Raw genomic sequence first — 15,978 nt, 5'->3', positions numbered from 1 at the left:
TTGAAAGTTTGCGTTTGGTGTGTCTTCTCTTACGTCTGTGCTTTTTCTTTTTTTTTTTTTGCGCAATAATACTTGAGTAGCGTTTGAAGAAGATGGACCGAAATTTTGAAATATAACGGTCGGCAATGACGACGCTCGCATACTTGTAAGAAACACGATGCAACTCCCATCTCGCGTGCACATGCGATGACTATTTGCACGTTTAGCACAAAGCGTCCTTCCGATATACGTCCAATGACCAATGGGTTGTAGCTTACCACTCTGTTTTTATGCGAGCGACCTAGAAAATTACATGACGCCTTGTCCCGTGTTGCAGACTACTGCGTAAACGTTCCATGATGCCTTGTCCCGCTGAAACCTGTGAATACGTCCCGTAACTTACACTGCGGTGACCGTAGCATTTAGGCCCAAAGGGAAATAATCAAAGCCAGTCACTCTAACTTCTATTAAACCGTTCTCGCACCCGAAAGTGAAAATATCTACCTCTAAAAAACCGTAGCTTATCAATAACGCATCCGAAGTAGTTATTATATGGAGTTTATATGGACACTCCAGGGGAAGTTCCGCCGTTCTCGTTGCCGACGCCGTCGGCGACGCCGTGAGGTCCCGTAAAGTCCAAGTACGATAATATCGCGACCGCGCGCCGCATGCTGTAGATGCGAAGAAAAGCGTACGAACGTGAAGGTGGTCACTTGATGCGGCGGCATCTTTTCGCGCGGGCAGGGAGGACGGCCTGAAGGGTGCACGCCGCTAAGAGCGGCGCGCACCACAGCCGTAGTACAAGAGGGGGAGTCGGGAGACGCGGCGCGCTAAGAGCGGGGGGCGGGGGGATGCAGGTTCCTCTTGTACTCCGGCTGTGGCTGCACATGGAGCGTCCGAGCGCGACAGCGCGCGCCCTATCCTGGCCGTAATCGGTAGGGCGTCCGAAGGCTAGGCGACGAGATAGCTGATGGCTTCGTGTGCGCTGTATTCTCGCGCGTCTAGTTCGCATTGAAGCAAGAGGCAGCACGAAGGGCAATTCACTCGCCGCTGCTGCCGCGCTTCACAACGCCAGCGTTCTGACAGCGAGTCTGTGCTGTCATCGAGTGAGATGTGTTCATGTTTTCCTAAACGCGCGTAACACCGTGCATGTCAATTTACTTTTTAAATTAATGTTTACAGTAGTTTATACAGTTCATAAAGCTATTGACCGTACTTCGTATAGCTAATAATTTGCTGTCACAATCAATGTTTCTCCTTTTGGGCGAGACTGCGCCTTTTTTCGCTTAGGAAGAAAGGTAGATAATAACGACCCGTGCCGCTGGGCGCGCGTACTGCACTATCGTCGGCATCAGTTGCCCAAGCAGCGTCCTTGTGTTGATGATGATGATGAAAAACTTTATTTATCCCTCTTTAAAGGGAAGGGGGCAATGGAATAGAGGGTGGGAGGAGGAACTACTTGAAGTAGGCCTCCTTTATCCTCTCAGCCCACTCCAGGATGGCCTCCTGAAGATCGGGCCTGGAGCTGCGCAAGGCAGCCTCCCACTGCTCCTCACTAGATATCAATTGCTCGATGAAAGGGGGAAGGGGCTGCTTAGGGTACCCCCACATGATGTGGTTTAAGTCTGCTCTGGGAGAGATACAGAATTTACAAGAGGGAGAAAGGTAAATGGCGGGATGAATGCGGTGGAGGAGGTAAGGGGACGGAAAGGTGCGAGTCTGCAGCTGTCGCCACAGAACTTCACACCTACGCGGGGATTTGCCCATGAGTGGCGGAAAGGTTAAGCGGTCTAATCGGTAGTGTGTGCAGATGTCGTGGTAAGTAATAAGTCGATCCCGCGCTGTAAACGGCACCTCCTCCGTGGCGAGGTCCGACACATCTGATGCCTGAGCCCGGACTGTAAATCCTCGGGCACTGGCATGAGCCGCCTTGTTTCCGGCAAGGCCCGCATGCGCGGGAGTCCAGATTAATGCCACAGTTTGATGGAAAGGATGGGCCAAGAGGAGAGAAAGGGCTAGCTTAGAGACCTATACCCGCTCCGAAGTTATGTATGGCTGCTTTGGAGTCGCTAACGATAACTGATGAATTTGTAATTGTGAGGGCCAGGGCTATGGCCGCTTCCTCCGCCTCCTCCGAGGAAGAGCCAGGAATGGAGGCGGCCGCAGCGACCTGGCCGTGGGAGTTAATGACTGATATTGCGTAATGATTTCTGTTCCCATATTCGGCGGCATCAACATAGAGCACGTCTTTAGAGGTGTTGAAGTTTTGCCTACTCACTACATCACTTTGCTCTCGGCTTCTGTTGCCGTAAGCATCGGGTTTCCGATGGCGCATGTCAAACAACAGCGTTTGCGTATCAAGTTCTGTTCTCTCTTGGGAATCTTCTGTACCAAATAGCTCATTTTTAATTTGTTTGGCAAGATGAGGCACTCTTTTACGTCAAAGTACCCAAGCAGTTACCTGGTGCCGTTCGAAGAAAACGCCCTTAGCTGAGGAACTCGATCGGCGGTGACATAAGCATCACGAGAACGCTGCCGCCCGCATATAACTGAGCGTGCGTCTCTTCCTGACAAAACATAGGATGACAACGGTACGTCGCCCGATCTTGCCCCCTGCCACTTTCTATCTCCAAGACTAAGCGACAGCTCAAAAGAAAGCGTTTCCGAGATTCGGAGGAGGTAAAGAGGAAAAGGACGGAAGTACTGAGGGTAGCCATGCATGTGTTGAACGACACATGAAGCCTTGGGACATGTGCATTGCGTCTCTGCAAGAGTACTTTGAATATAAATACCGTAAAAACCCGCCTATTATACGTACCCGCATATAGTACGAGGCGAGATTTAGGGATAACGAAAAGCGAAAAAGAAAACGAGAAATGGTTTCATACGCGTATAATATAGGTGTTGAATACTCGGGGAAAACATTTCATTACATCGGACTACGCGTGTCAATCATCGTCGTCTTGGGTTGCGCTGTCTTCGGACAGTTCTTTGTCCGAGAACTTTTCCGAGAAATGGTCATCTTCTACACCGTCGAGCACGGTATAAATCCCGCTCCTTTTAATACCGCGACACACAATTGTCCGTCGAGATGCTCGCCCATGCGTCGGCAATCCATTCGCACAGCGTGGCTCGTGATTCACGCTTTAGCCGTCCGGTTGGCGTCACCCCGGGATTTCTGGCAGAAAGTTTAGTTTCGATCCGCATATACTACGAGGTGGAAATTTGGGCGGAAATGCTCGTATCATCTGCGGGTTCTTACGGTACTGCTTTGAAAAGTTTGAAGCAATATTCCATTAATATAAATACATTGTCGTTTGCTCTGGGTGGGTCAGCCGTCTGCAATTGAATCCAACCTACGTTATAAAGCTTTTTTGCTGCCTTGCACGACCTTTGTAGCACGACTGGAAGTACAACTTCGCAACTTTTTGTCAAGGTCAAATGCGGAAGTGTGTGTATATATATATATATATATATATATTATTCTCAGTTGAAAGTCAGCGCTTCGGTTTCGTCCTCTTCAAAGAATCTGGCATGTTATACTTACAATTGTGCAAGACCAACTATTGCCAAATCTTTGGCATCACTATGGAGCAATGCCGGAACTTAAAGGTCAACGGCAGTAGGAAAATAGCAATTGCCCATTTCCCTCATCGCCAGCAAGAGCATCGTCCGGTTTGAAAACGTCTTTACTATGGTTTGTTAAACGGCACTTCCACTCTGGACTATTCGTCCTCCGGCGCAAGGAAATGGGAAGTGGCCCAAACTCGTGCAGCACTGTCGCACCGCCCGGATATCCCACCAAGAGGACGAGGACAAAAGGCACCACGGTTGGCGCGCGGAGATAAGGTTTCGAAACGTGGTCATTTTTCTGCATCTGCATTGTTTGCCTGATAAAATTGCATTTTATGTCTGATTGTTGTCGGCCTGCATCTCAGGATAGGCTGGTATGCTTTAAACAAGGTTTCCTTTATTGGATGTGAGTGTTGCCGATGTTACGCAGCACTCCTTTTTGGCTATATCTAACCTCATGACTTGGCATAAACTAGCCAGCATATCAAAACGACTAGAAGTAAACTCTTATTTGGATGTTACAATTGGGAAATATCAAACTACGGACAATAATAAAGCTCACAGTAATAAAATTGTACATGCAACGAATAGAAAACCCGGACCCCTTTTAGTCTTAAACCACACTTACGCCTACTTCGCCACAGCTAATAATTTCTTTATTGCGATCGCAATTACATGGACACTCAAGGCGAATTTCCGCCGTTACCGTGATGTTCCGCATAAAGTCCAATTCCGATAACATCGCGGCCGCGCGCCGTATGCTGTAGGTGCAAGGGAAAGCGTGCGAGAGTGAAGGATGGTGGCTTCATGCGCCGGCGTCTGTTCGCGCCCGCAAAGGAGGAAGGCAGGGAGCGGGGGCGCCCGCCGTATTCTCGAGCGCCCAAGGGGAGGAGCGGGGAGATGAGCTCGTGCTAGCAGTGGAGGCGGGGGAAAGAGGGCAGCGCGTCTTCTTTACAATGGCTGCACACGGTGCGGCTGTGCGCGGCCGCCCGTTGCGGTGCATTAGAAGGCGACCCGAGATAGCTGATGGCTTCGTATGCGCTGCGTTCTCGCGCGCCTAATGTTCGCGCTGAAGTTAGCTGCAGCACGAAGGAGAATTCGCTCGCTGCTGCTGCCGCTCTTCATTACGCCAGCGTCCTGACAGCGAGTGGCCGCGGTCATCGAGTGGAAGCGTTCAGGTTTGCCTGTGCACGCGTGACACCGTGTTGGTTAATTTAGCTCTTAAAGAGAATGCTTAAAGCAGTTTATACAACTGATATAACTCCTAACCTTGCTTCGTGTAGCTGGCTAATAATGTCCTGTCGCAATCAATGCTTCACCTTTCGCGCAAAAATAATACTTTCTTTTTCTTACGCTGCAATTTACTTGTGGAACTATAAGTACGATGAGCCGCAAGATTATATTTATTGTTTAGGAAAAAAAGTGCTTCAATACCGTACGAGTGTTCATTTACTTTTGCCGTCAGATGTGTGTGTGTGTGCGTGTGTGTGTGCGCGCGCGCGCGATGCGAGAGAGAAAGTTAGCCCCACTCACGCGTGCACGTCGGTCTGTCGAAGAGCCAGGAGCCAGTTTCTCGGCATACGTTTATGTCGGAGCCCTGCAGGACAGTCTTCTCGGGGCAAAAGTACCGCAGCCTTATGCCACTGCGCTGAGTCCCGGGGTTGGGCCCGAGGCTGGTTGTGCCGCTACCTACTGGAGGTTCCGGAGGCGGACACCAGATCTCTGCGCACCAAAAGTAGACCAGCGCGTACGGCAGGAACAGGATGTAACCAAAAGTGTAGACGCCGACTCTACCGCAAGCAAGATAAACCGCCAGGCATAAACAGACTTCAGCCATGCTGAAGTCATGTTGGAATGTGATGCCGGCGCTCTGAAAGATTGGCGGATCCCACAAATATTGAGAATCGGTGATAAGCGAAGCTGTCGCTGGTGTTTGCTGAAATGTTAGTTTGCTCGCCCTCGACTCGTGGCTCAGTGTATAAACGGCTTCATTTTACTTTTGTTTCTTCCCTTCTATGTCCCTCAGCGCTCCTCCCTCAGTGAGCGATCTGGTCCCATTTTATTCACTTAAACTTATTTCTCCGCGCTCGGCTGCTTTCATTGCTGACATTTTCACTTCTCTGTAGCTGACCTCACTTGCTTCGTTGTCGAATTCTTCACTGCGTGCCTCTTGTTTTGCTTGTCTATTTGATGCACCCACCCATTCACCCAAGAAGTTCTACATTCCACAGGACAGCAGCAACCAGCACTCACAAAGCCAGGAGATGAGGCAAAGAAAACTTCGCTCTAAAACGTTCGCAATAAGAGTGCGAAGTTATTCATTTGCGATCGTTAACTTTAGATAAACTTCTTAGTAGCTCGAGAAACGAATATTCGGCTGCATATTGAGTTAGTTAACGCAGCTATACGCGGTCCAAACCACGCCGTTCTCCTGGACACAATTATAAACGAGTGGTTCGATAGTTGCAACATGCGAAATTCGATATTTCTTCGGAACTCTTATTTAAGCCATGTTTCAATTGGTGTCCTTGAGATCGCTATATATATATATATATATATATCGTCACTCAGGCGACTCACATCGTGACTGGTGACGAGGAATCCCATCGGCAAGGCTCTGCCAGCAGCATGCATTTTCACCGCCATCCGACGGGAGCCCACCTTGTTCACCGAACGCAAGCTTGAGAGCAGCACGATAGCACTGCGCAAGCGCTCCGTCACGTGGCTTTTCTCACATTTCGCGGGCTTTCTTTGCAACCCGTAAAAAAGGACTGGGTGAGGCGTATCGTAAAGGAAACAACTCGATCGGTGGTTTCTGAAGGTGCTCTACAAATCTGCGTATCATACTTGGGGTCCTCAGCCAATAATTAGAAAGTTGCGTAAAACAACTTAATTAACTATTGAGTTATGGGGAAAACAAAAAAAAATGTCTGAGTTACTACAGGCTATTTCGAATAGTATGCGTTCGGTTCAATTCGCTTCCGACGCGCCTTTCATTATTGAATTCTTGGCTCAAGTTATGTGGGATGCCCTGTATTATTACGCATTTATCGAAATATAGTTTAAATAAGATTATTGAGCTTTCTTTTACGGTCATAATTAAGAATGCGATTATCAGTCCGAGGGTCTTATAATGTTCAGTAAATGTCCAATAAAGCAATATAGAAAATAGGCACTATTTTCTTTACTGAACTCATGATGTCGCTCCATGAAAAGAATTTTCGAAGTGTTTGAAGGACATTTGCTAAATTGAACGGTGCCGATAGACGATTGCATGAACGTCGAGACGGCGACACCGCTATTTCTTCGTCGCACCACCTGTGCAGCAATTTCACATCAGTTAAGTAATGCCAACAGTACACGACACGTAATCTAAACGGCAAATACTACAGGAAAATCAAGAAACAGACAGCGCATCAAGTAAATCCCCTCCCCCCCCCCCATCCCCTCACCGGCTCCCACCATGCAGGCAAGTTCAATAAAACTACGTTGGAAAGCATATTTAGAGCCAGCGAACAAATATATACGCTATAAACTAAATATGCTTTCCAAGTCAGTATACCAACACGCCCAACAAATGCCAATGCTGAAAACCACGTTGTTATGCGTAAAATATAGCAACAAGAAATGTATCTATACGGCTATATTCGAACAAATATATTTTTGCGGTCAAACACCGAGAAATGCACGCCGAATTTCCGAAAATAAAAACCGAAGACTCGAAGCACATTACAGGCACCCCAGTTTTTCAGATTTTTCAGATTTAGAAGCCACATTAGTTACTCCCATCTCTCTCAATAGCCAGTAGAAAAGCAAGAGACTAGCTGTCTTGGATGAGCCAAATATCTGGCGACCAGTAGAGCACAATATAATGGTCACGCAAATTATTTAATGCCGCTGAAGTAGACCAAATATAGATGCATTTAGAGAAGAAGCAAATGCGCAACTCGGATTTGCAACTGTGCAAACAAGTACAAACGCAGAAATGCTCTAATTAGGCAGCCACTGAAGCGGCTGCAATGAAATTTTTTGTAGCATTCGACAGAAAGAGTTAATTATAGTGACAAAGTGGAATATAATCTTAGTTTAGGTTTTCAAATTATCTCGCAAAAATTTCCGGAAATAGGCCCAAGTGTTTATAGAAACTCCAATTTTTACATCAAGTTCACAGCTCTAGCTTCGAAAAATAAAAATAAGAACGCAGATATTCTGGTGTTAAGTACAGTGTACCCACACCTAACGCTGACTGAACACCCACCTTCGCAACGCGGAGATGCGTCGCTCCACTGCCCGTCAGCGTCGCAAGTCCGCGTGCTTGTTCCCGTCAGTTTGAAGCCTTCGTTGCATGTGAACTCGGCCTTTGAGCCGTATTGGGTGCCGAGCAGACGAACAGTGCCGTTGGCGATGCCATCCAGAGGTCCGCAAACCACGACTGCAAAAGAGAACGCAGCGTATCTGAGATCAGGGTCCATGAGGCCGCATTTTGCAACGATACATTTCAGCTCCCGTTCTTCTTTCGGCACCCGAGGTCACGCTGAATGGTCGGGCCCTGCCAATAGCGGCCGCGCTGCTTTTGCCAGAACGAATGGTGAATATCCAAAGGAATGGACAACGAAGTGCATCGCTAGAAAATGCGGCCCCTCATTCACAAGTCCTTTCGTACGCTGTAAAAATATATATAGCTGAAAAAACAAAGAAGAAATGGAAAATTGATACCTTTACAACATAAATCTTCCTTCAATGGAAGAAACGGAGATTATTTCAAAGATGACTTTCTTTTTCTGCTTAAGTCCAGGCAGAACTTTTCTCGATTTTAACAGAATTTGTTCTCATACGGTAAAGTGAAAAAAATGTATCATCAGCAGTGTCAGCGAAATGACATTTGTTCGTTTCTTTACTATCCTCAGTTAACACCTGTGTGCAGCTGCAGCAACCACGTAAGTATAGGCCGATAGATCTCGTATGCACAAGCGCCAATTTATCGTAGTTTATTAATAAGATACAGTTGTCATTAGGAGGAATAATGCCGCTCAGATCATGGCTGTATATAAACTCGTAGAGTGGACACTTGGATTTGTCGCGCATTGCCGGTTGTCTTGGCACCCGATGCCTCGTCAGTCGTCACATTTGATGCGTCATGCGTAGTGTGCTAATTTGGACATGCACGATCTGCTACAACTGCAGTTCAGCGTTTGACACTCTCGTGCCACACGAAAGACGAAGAAGGGAGCAACAGTTACTTCCTTAATTGAGTAAAATATCTGACAATGTTTTCTGTAAGGTTACGGGAAGACAATAAAGGGATTAATTTTGACCATCTGAGGTTTTTTAACGTGCACCTAAATCTAAGTTCATGAGCGTTTTCCATGTCGCTCCTAGCGAAATGCAGCCGCCGCGGCTGGGATCGAACCAGCGAACTCAGCAGCGCAATTAATTCTCTACAGCCACTATGCTACCGCTACGGATAAAAAAAGAAAGAAAAGCTAGTTTTATGCATTTAGAAGACGCCTTGTTTAGAGGCAATGAAATCGCAGTCCTTAATCTACACGCAGCCTGCTGAATACATATGTACATTCCACCCATCGCGGTAGCTCAATGGATATGGCGTTGCGCAGCTGAGCCCGAGGTCGCGGGTTTGATCCCAGCCACGGCGGTCGCATTTCAATGGGGCCAAAATGCAATAGCCCTCATATAAATATATTTATGTGAACTTTAAAGAACCCCAGGGGCTCAAAATTAAACCGGAGACTCCCCCTACCCCACCTCCTCGAGGGCGCGCCTCATAACCTGATCGTCGTTTTATACGTAAAACCTCAGAATTTAATTTAGTTTTGTATACATTTAAATGTATGTACTATTCTTTTCTGCGCGAAATTTGGCACGTTCCATAGACTGAATAGTTCGATGAAATCAATCGGAAACCCGTCTTGTCAGGAGGAGACATTGTAAGGAGTGAAAAGTTGGACGCCGACCATAAAAATTAAAGATAGAAAGACGTTCGGCTCGCGCACTGATAGTTCAAATTGCCCATGCCCTTGGGCAAATTATTAGTTCACAGAAAGTACTACCACTGCACGCATCATGTGCGTCTCTATACAGGTGTGCATTATCAAAAATGTTTTGTCAAATACGTCCGAGTTTGTCGCCACGGTGATTAGACATTCGTTCCTGCTTCCAGCTCGTAGCCACTACAAAGGCTTAATTTCTTTCCTTTGGCAGCCGAATTCGCGCCGCGGTCTTGGGGTTCTGTGTTACTCAAGTGAACGCATGTGTCAAGCATACTCACTGTGACACTCGGGCTTGGCCCTGTTCCAGGTGCCGTCGCTCTGGCAGTACAGGTTGGCATCGCCGACCATCCGGTAGCCCTTGTTGCACTGGTACCGCACGTGCCTCGGGAACAAGAACACTGCATCCAGAAGCCGGCCCCAGCGGACGTCGCCAGGGTGGCCGCACGACACCGCTGCAAGCATTAAAACGCATCAGAGATTGGAAAGGTACTGCCTATATTCGAATTTTAGCAACCTATATGCACGCTAACGTTAGCAAGGCGCGCAAACAAAAACTGTTAATATACGACTACATTGGAACCTCGTTATAACGAGACATGATATAAAGAAATAATGCATATAACGAAGCTAATATAATTCCCCTTGAAATCCCCATAGAGGTCCACGTATTTAAATCCTCGTTTTAACGAAGTAAAATTGTTCTGCCAATGGATATAACGAACTAGATTCGTTTCCGAAACTAAAAGTACCGACCGTTGTCCACCGCTTTCCCCCAGGTTCCGCACTCGTTCAGTGCGGCAGTTGAAAAATTCCCGCGTCGAATACGCCGTCGGGCAACACTGGCCTTTCTCAACGCCGCGCGTTGCTACGCGCACAGTGCGAAGGTGAGACTGCGTGCGAAGGTGAGTCGAGCAGGATGGTGGCTTGATGTGCACCGTTCTCCCTCGTGCCCAATGTTGGAGGTCACATGATTAAGCGCGCGTTAACGCACTGGGGTGGGGAGTATGGGGCGGGGCAAATGAGCGTGCGTCCCTTCTATACCCGACTGCGGCTGCGCAAGTCTGTCCGCGCAGCTGAGCGCATATGCGCTCATACGCTGCGTCGCGCTCTCCAAAGGGCTGCAGAAATAAGCGCCTTTTCCTGCGTGGCCAATACTACCACCATCCTGCGCGGACCACGCGCCGTGTGTTGGAGGTGATCTGCGGCGGGTGCAAACGTGGGGCGATCCGAAATGGCTGGTTGCTTCATGTGCGCTGTCTTCCCGAGCGCTTAGCTAGTGTTTCAGGTCGCATAATCTCAAGTTTCGGAGACACGTTGAAGGCAGCAAAAATCGTTCGCTCCTCTATACCTCCGCTCTTCATCACACCAGCATTGTGTCAGCGAGTGTTTGCGGTCATCGAGTAAGATCTGTTCATGTATGCGTGTGCCCGTTGCACCATGCTTGTTAGTGTAACTAATAAGTGATTGTTGACTGCAATTTATACGGCCGGCAGGCCTGCGAGCCTTACTTCGTGTAGTTGTCTAATAATTTATCACTATGAATGCTTCGCCTTTCAGGCGATACTGTGACTTTCTTTTTGCATTCCGCTTCAATCGGAGCGCGGCTGCCGCGGCAGGGCATTGAACCCGCGACGTCGTGATCAACAGCCGAACGCCGTAGCCACAGAGCCGGCATGACAATTAGAGAGCAAACTTTGCGTCGGCGTAGGTATACAGTTCCGCGGAATTGACTACTCGTGTTAGCAGACTGTACAGTCGATACCGTAGGACTACCGGCTCGCGCAGGACCGGTGACAAGATGCTTCCTCGACTGCGTCATAGCAGCGGCATCAATTAAGCGCGATTATGAGCCTGCTCATCGTGCAGGAGAACGTGCACATACATGGAGAAGGACGTCTCAGCAGTTCTCCGGAGCGCTAATCTTCATAAGAAAAATACGCAAAGAAAACGAATGGCCGTGGTGCAAGAATGCTATCGCAAAAGCCGGTTGTTCATGTTGAGGTCACAACGACAAAAACAACTGGCTCTGCGGTACTCAAGAGCTACGTATATATGTTTAATATGTATTATTAGAAACTACATTTATGAATGGCAGGTTGAGATTTGCCAGCTTTTTGGGTTTGTCCAAGAGACGACGTGGTCCCGGTATTTGGCTATCAAGGGAGCACTTGTGTACTGATGTTTTCAAAACATTAAGAGCCCTTTGAGGCACGAATATATATAGTCCGGTGTTTCCATCGTGTCATCCAGCGACGGGCGAGGTCAGATACGTCACGTCGCCGGCGTCAGGATTGCCGAAATTTGCTCCTATATTGTGGCCCGTAGTACCACTCAAGAGCTGGCACTTGTGTTTGCCTCATTGCTAAACACGACGGAGGGCAGTGCTGTAGACGCTACCGCTACAAACAAATATAATAAAATTCTTTTTCGGGGTGAAATTGTACCCAGAGAGCAAAGCAACAGGTAAGTGGCGGTCGCAGTGCTCAAATCCATGCGCTATTTTGCGTCATGGTATATTTTTCAGGAAGGTCAGTGTTAATTAGATTCAGGGGGTTTACGAGCCAGAACCGCAATCTGAATATGAGGCATATCGTAGTGAGGGACTTGGGATTAATTTAGATCACTTGGGTTTTTTAACGTGCACCCAATGCACGGTGCACTGCTGTTTTCCTTTTTTTTTCTGCGCCGCCGCGGTTGAGATTTGATCCCGTGACCTTACCCGCCGTGTTTGCTCAGTGACTGTGGTGATGGGCTGCTGACCACGAGGTCGCGGGATCGAATGCCGGTCACGGCGGCCGCATTCCGATGGGGGCGAAAACACCCGTGTACTTAGATTTAGGAGCATGTTAAAGAACGCCAGGTGGTAGAAATTTGCAGAGTCCTCCACTACAGCGTGCCTCATAATCACAAAGTGGTTCTGGCACGTAAAACCCCATAAATGTTTTTTTTATCCCGTGACCTTGTGCTCAGCAGCCCAACGTCAAAGCCGCTAAACAACCACGGATGAAGTCGGTGATGCTCGTGAAAATTCTAGGATGCAACTTATAAACTCGAGTAAGGGCCGCACTTATGTAAGAGCAGCATTCACAAACTGCCAACCCAAAGTAAAAATGGATAAATATTATAATTTTAAAATTAAATCATGCGGTTTTACGTGCCAAAACCACGATCTGATTATGACGCACGCCGTAGTGGGAGATTCGAGAAATTTTGACCACCTGGGGTTCTTTAGCGCCCACCTAAATCTAAGTACAAGGGTGTTTTCACATTTCGCCCCCATCGAAATGCGGCCGCCGTAGCCTGGATTCGATCCCGTGACCTCGTGCTTAGCTGCCTAACACCATAGCCGCTAAGCAACACACGGCGGGTAATAGAATTTTGCGACATAGGATTCCTGCTGAACTGGATTTTGCTAAATAGTATTTCTGCTAAGCAGACATGACTTCACTATTCCCCTCGACTTTAATTTCACGTTAAAACATGAACCTGAAAGTTAGTCATTAAAAAGTGGTGTAGCCTATTTTAGATAATTAGTGAAGTTATTGCTGAAAATTTTCTTGCTGCTAATGTCTGCCTATAGTCACGAGTCTATCAGCAAAAACGGCAGAGCCTATAGGTATGACATTTTTTTAGCCTTCTGTTTAAAAAAAGAAACACTCGGCATGGTTCGCCACCGTCGCGTCCCGTTGGGCTTTGGCAGCTTCATTACTCTATGGCTTCGTCCACAGTCGTTACACGGGGCAGAGTGATTCGCATGGTTCAAGTTTTATCTCGGTTCCGAACTACCGTATACTTTTTTCTAAGCTCTACGTTTACTGTCCGTTCATACCAGCGTATCCTAACGACTTGCACACAGCGGCCCAGTGGGAATGCTAGCGCGTTCGCACAACGATCATTCCGATACCAGAAAGCCAAAAGCAGCTGGGCAAAATGCTGTCCTCGCCTGCCGCTGCCAAGGCGATTGAGCCTTTTGCAGCTACGTGCGCATCGTTGTGGTATATGGGAGACGCACTCAAATGTCAACTATATCACCGGCAGTTCTCCACCATGCTTGAACAAGTGAAATGTGAGCGGAGCGGCGCTCACTTTAAAGAGGCCCTGAACCACCCCTCGGGATTGGTGAAATAACATAGTCCGCGGGTAGCATACGCTGTTGTGAACCTCTCAGCCAAGTTCTGCTATCGTACACGGTCCGTGGAGCTCGCAAGCGGAGCGCGAAGTCACCGTTTTCTCAAACGCTCTCGTTTCAAAAACCCCATGATCCTCGCTCTTTTCTGTGTGCTCTATTTCGTCATAAAGCACACTCCAATACGCAGCTGCTATTAGTCGCTGCGCTCGGCTACACCGCGGCCACCGCGAAGTGCCGCCACGAGACCAGTGGCTAAGCGCACTGCGGCTCTCTGAGGACAGCCGCGTTTGGCTTACGTTTAGCGCGGCATAGGCAACAAATCGGAAATTTAGACTGCGCGCCACGGTGACGCCTCCGCCGTAGCCTTCGCAGTGCAAGGCATTGGAGGAGGAAGGGGAGCACAGCTGAGGCCGTGTTTGATTGCCCATAACTCTGGTTCTGCTGAACGCACTGAAGCACTTTTTGCGGTAAAGTGGTTCTGAAATAGCCTATCTTCACTTCAAATATCTTTCTCCACTTCGATAAATAGTGGTTCGGGGCCCCTTTAAAACTTTTTAATGCTGTCACAAGAATAAAATTAGCTCACCTTTTTGCTTGCTTTGCATTAATCATATGCGCGTTTTCTTAACCTTTTGTCAGTTTTAGTTTGAAGAAGCAGCGCCACGCGTTTTCCTCCGTCGCTCACCGGAAGCATATTATAAGAAGCCAACAAACCGCACCAATTCATTTAGTAAGTACAAGTAATTTCCCCTATGTTGTACTTGCTGCTGTTGTTTGTTGGCCTCTTATGATATGATTAATAAAAATCGGGCCCCTCGGTTCCCCTTCTTCTCGTTCATTACTGAAAACACCTGTGTCAGCGGCAAAACTCCTTTTTGTAAGGGGTCCTTCGGTAAAAAGGAAAGGTGTTTATTTCTAAAATAAATTAGTTCGCCTGCGGGTCACGGGGGTAAGATTAGCAAATTGTTACTATTAGTTATATGCGCCAAAAGTGAACTGAACATACGAATTATATACAGCTCTTTATAACGTAGATTTTCCGAATTAGAAACAAATATGCTCTATAGCCTCTATATCTAATGATACCATATGAACAAATGGGAAAGCTATATAATGCCATATAATCTTATGGGATCATTTGATGTGCAGAGCGCTGGGCATATCAGTTGTTTTATTTATTTTAATCTTATAAGAGATTAGAACTCCTCCTGATTATCTAAAAGCATTCATAAATAGGAAAACTTTACACGTGGGCTCATATTACGGAATACTATTTTAACAATGAAAACTGAAGGTATATATACACAGAGTTTCGTACTACGTGTAATGCAGGAAAATCTGGCGCTATACTGTCTAGATGGGAGCCGCCAGTATGGCTGTGTTGCGTTTCAGGGGCGATCCCACCGTTAGCAACCAGTTTGTTGCGTTTGTAAGCGATCCCACCGCTCGCAACCAGTTTGTTGCGTACTCCAGGGTAGCGTACCGTACTGCTGCCGAGAAGTAGCGGCGCCTGCCTATCGAAGCTCGACCGACATTACTTATTGGGTAGCGTGGCGTTGTCGGCGGGCTGCAGGCATCCGGTAGACCATGGCGACCGAGCAAGGGCGAGACGATTTGCTAGTGCGAAACTTGCACGGTTTATTCAAAGGTAGTTGAGAGAAAATAAGAAGAGCATGAAGTATGAAGTATCAAGTATCAAGTAAGAAGTATGAAGTATCTCACAAGTACATTTCGGAGCCCCTTAAATAGGCTCTATACAAGTGTGGGCGGGATCTTGCTTCCGTCGATGACACGTGACAGGCACAGAGAGAGGGCCCCTCTTCCTGCATTACCGAGCACGGGACGGAGAAGTCGATCCTCTTTTCGACGAATCCGGGGAGAAGGTCGGGTCAATGACCTCTTCGGCGCCGTGGGGTCCGGCCAAGTAGAAGGTAGGGGGATGACGTATCGCCCGTGGTGCCCGACCAAGTAGAAGGTAGGGGGATGACGTATCGCCCGTGGTGTCCGACGCCAACCCTAACAGCTGTTAAACCAGTGTGGGATTGTTGGGTAGCACACGTAGTTGCCCAAGCTTAGTCCTTCTGACTTCAGGCGACCTTGCGAATTCGTATAACGTTCTTGACGCAATTTTTTTATTGCAAGTTCGTTATATGGTCAGAATTATTCCTATTTTAGACTCCAATTTCTACCATTCGATGACTTTAAGGATATTGAAAACAAATATAGTTGATTAGAATTTAAAATTAGCCACGCCTAGTGACTGTTGTCTACCTAGCATCATCTTAATTT

The 15,978-nt window shown here is 47.6% G+C and overlaps 1 protein-coding gene across 4 annotated transcripts in view; it reads right to left on the bottom strand.

The window, feature by feature from the left end:
* Positions 1–15,978, bottom strand: part of LOC142585534 (sushi, von Willebrand factor type A, EGF and pentraxin domain-containing protein 1-like) — a 246,408-nt gene that overhangs the window by 217,042 nt on the left and 13,388 nt on the right. For all 4 annotated transcript variants that reach the window (XM_075696377.1, XM_075696351.1, XM_075696369.1 and 1 more), the window contains exons 4-6: positions 9,839–10,012; positions 7,811–7,984; positions 5,086–5,274 (exon numbers count right to left, since the gene is read on the bottom strand). In XM_075696377.1, coding sequence (XP_075552492.1) covers positions 5,086–5,274; positions 7,811–7,984; positions 9,839–10,012 — 537 coding nt within the window. The remainder of the gene's footprint in view (positions 1–5,085; positions 5,275–7,810; positions 7,985–9,838; positions 10,013–15,978) is intronic.

Source organism: Dermacentor variabilis, chromosome 1, assembly GCF_050947875.1.
Source record: "Dermacentor variabilis isolate Ectoservices chromosome 1, ASM5094787v1, whole genome shotgun sequence".
NCBI classification, from domain to species: domain Eukaryota; kingdom Metazoa; phylum Arthropoda; class Arachnida; order Ixodida; family Ixodidae; genus Dermacentor; species Dermacentor variabilis.
This window is presented reverse-complemented; position numbering and strand designations above follow the sequence as displayed.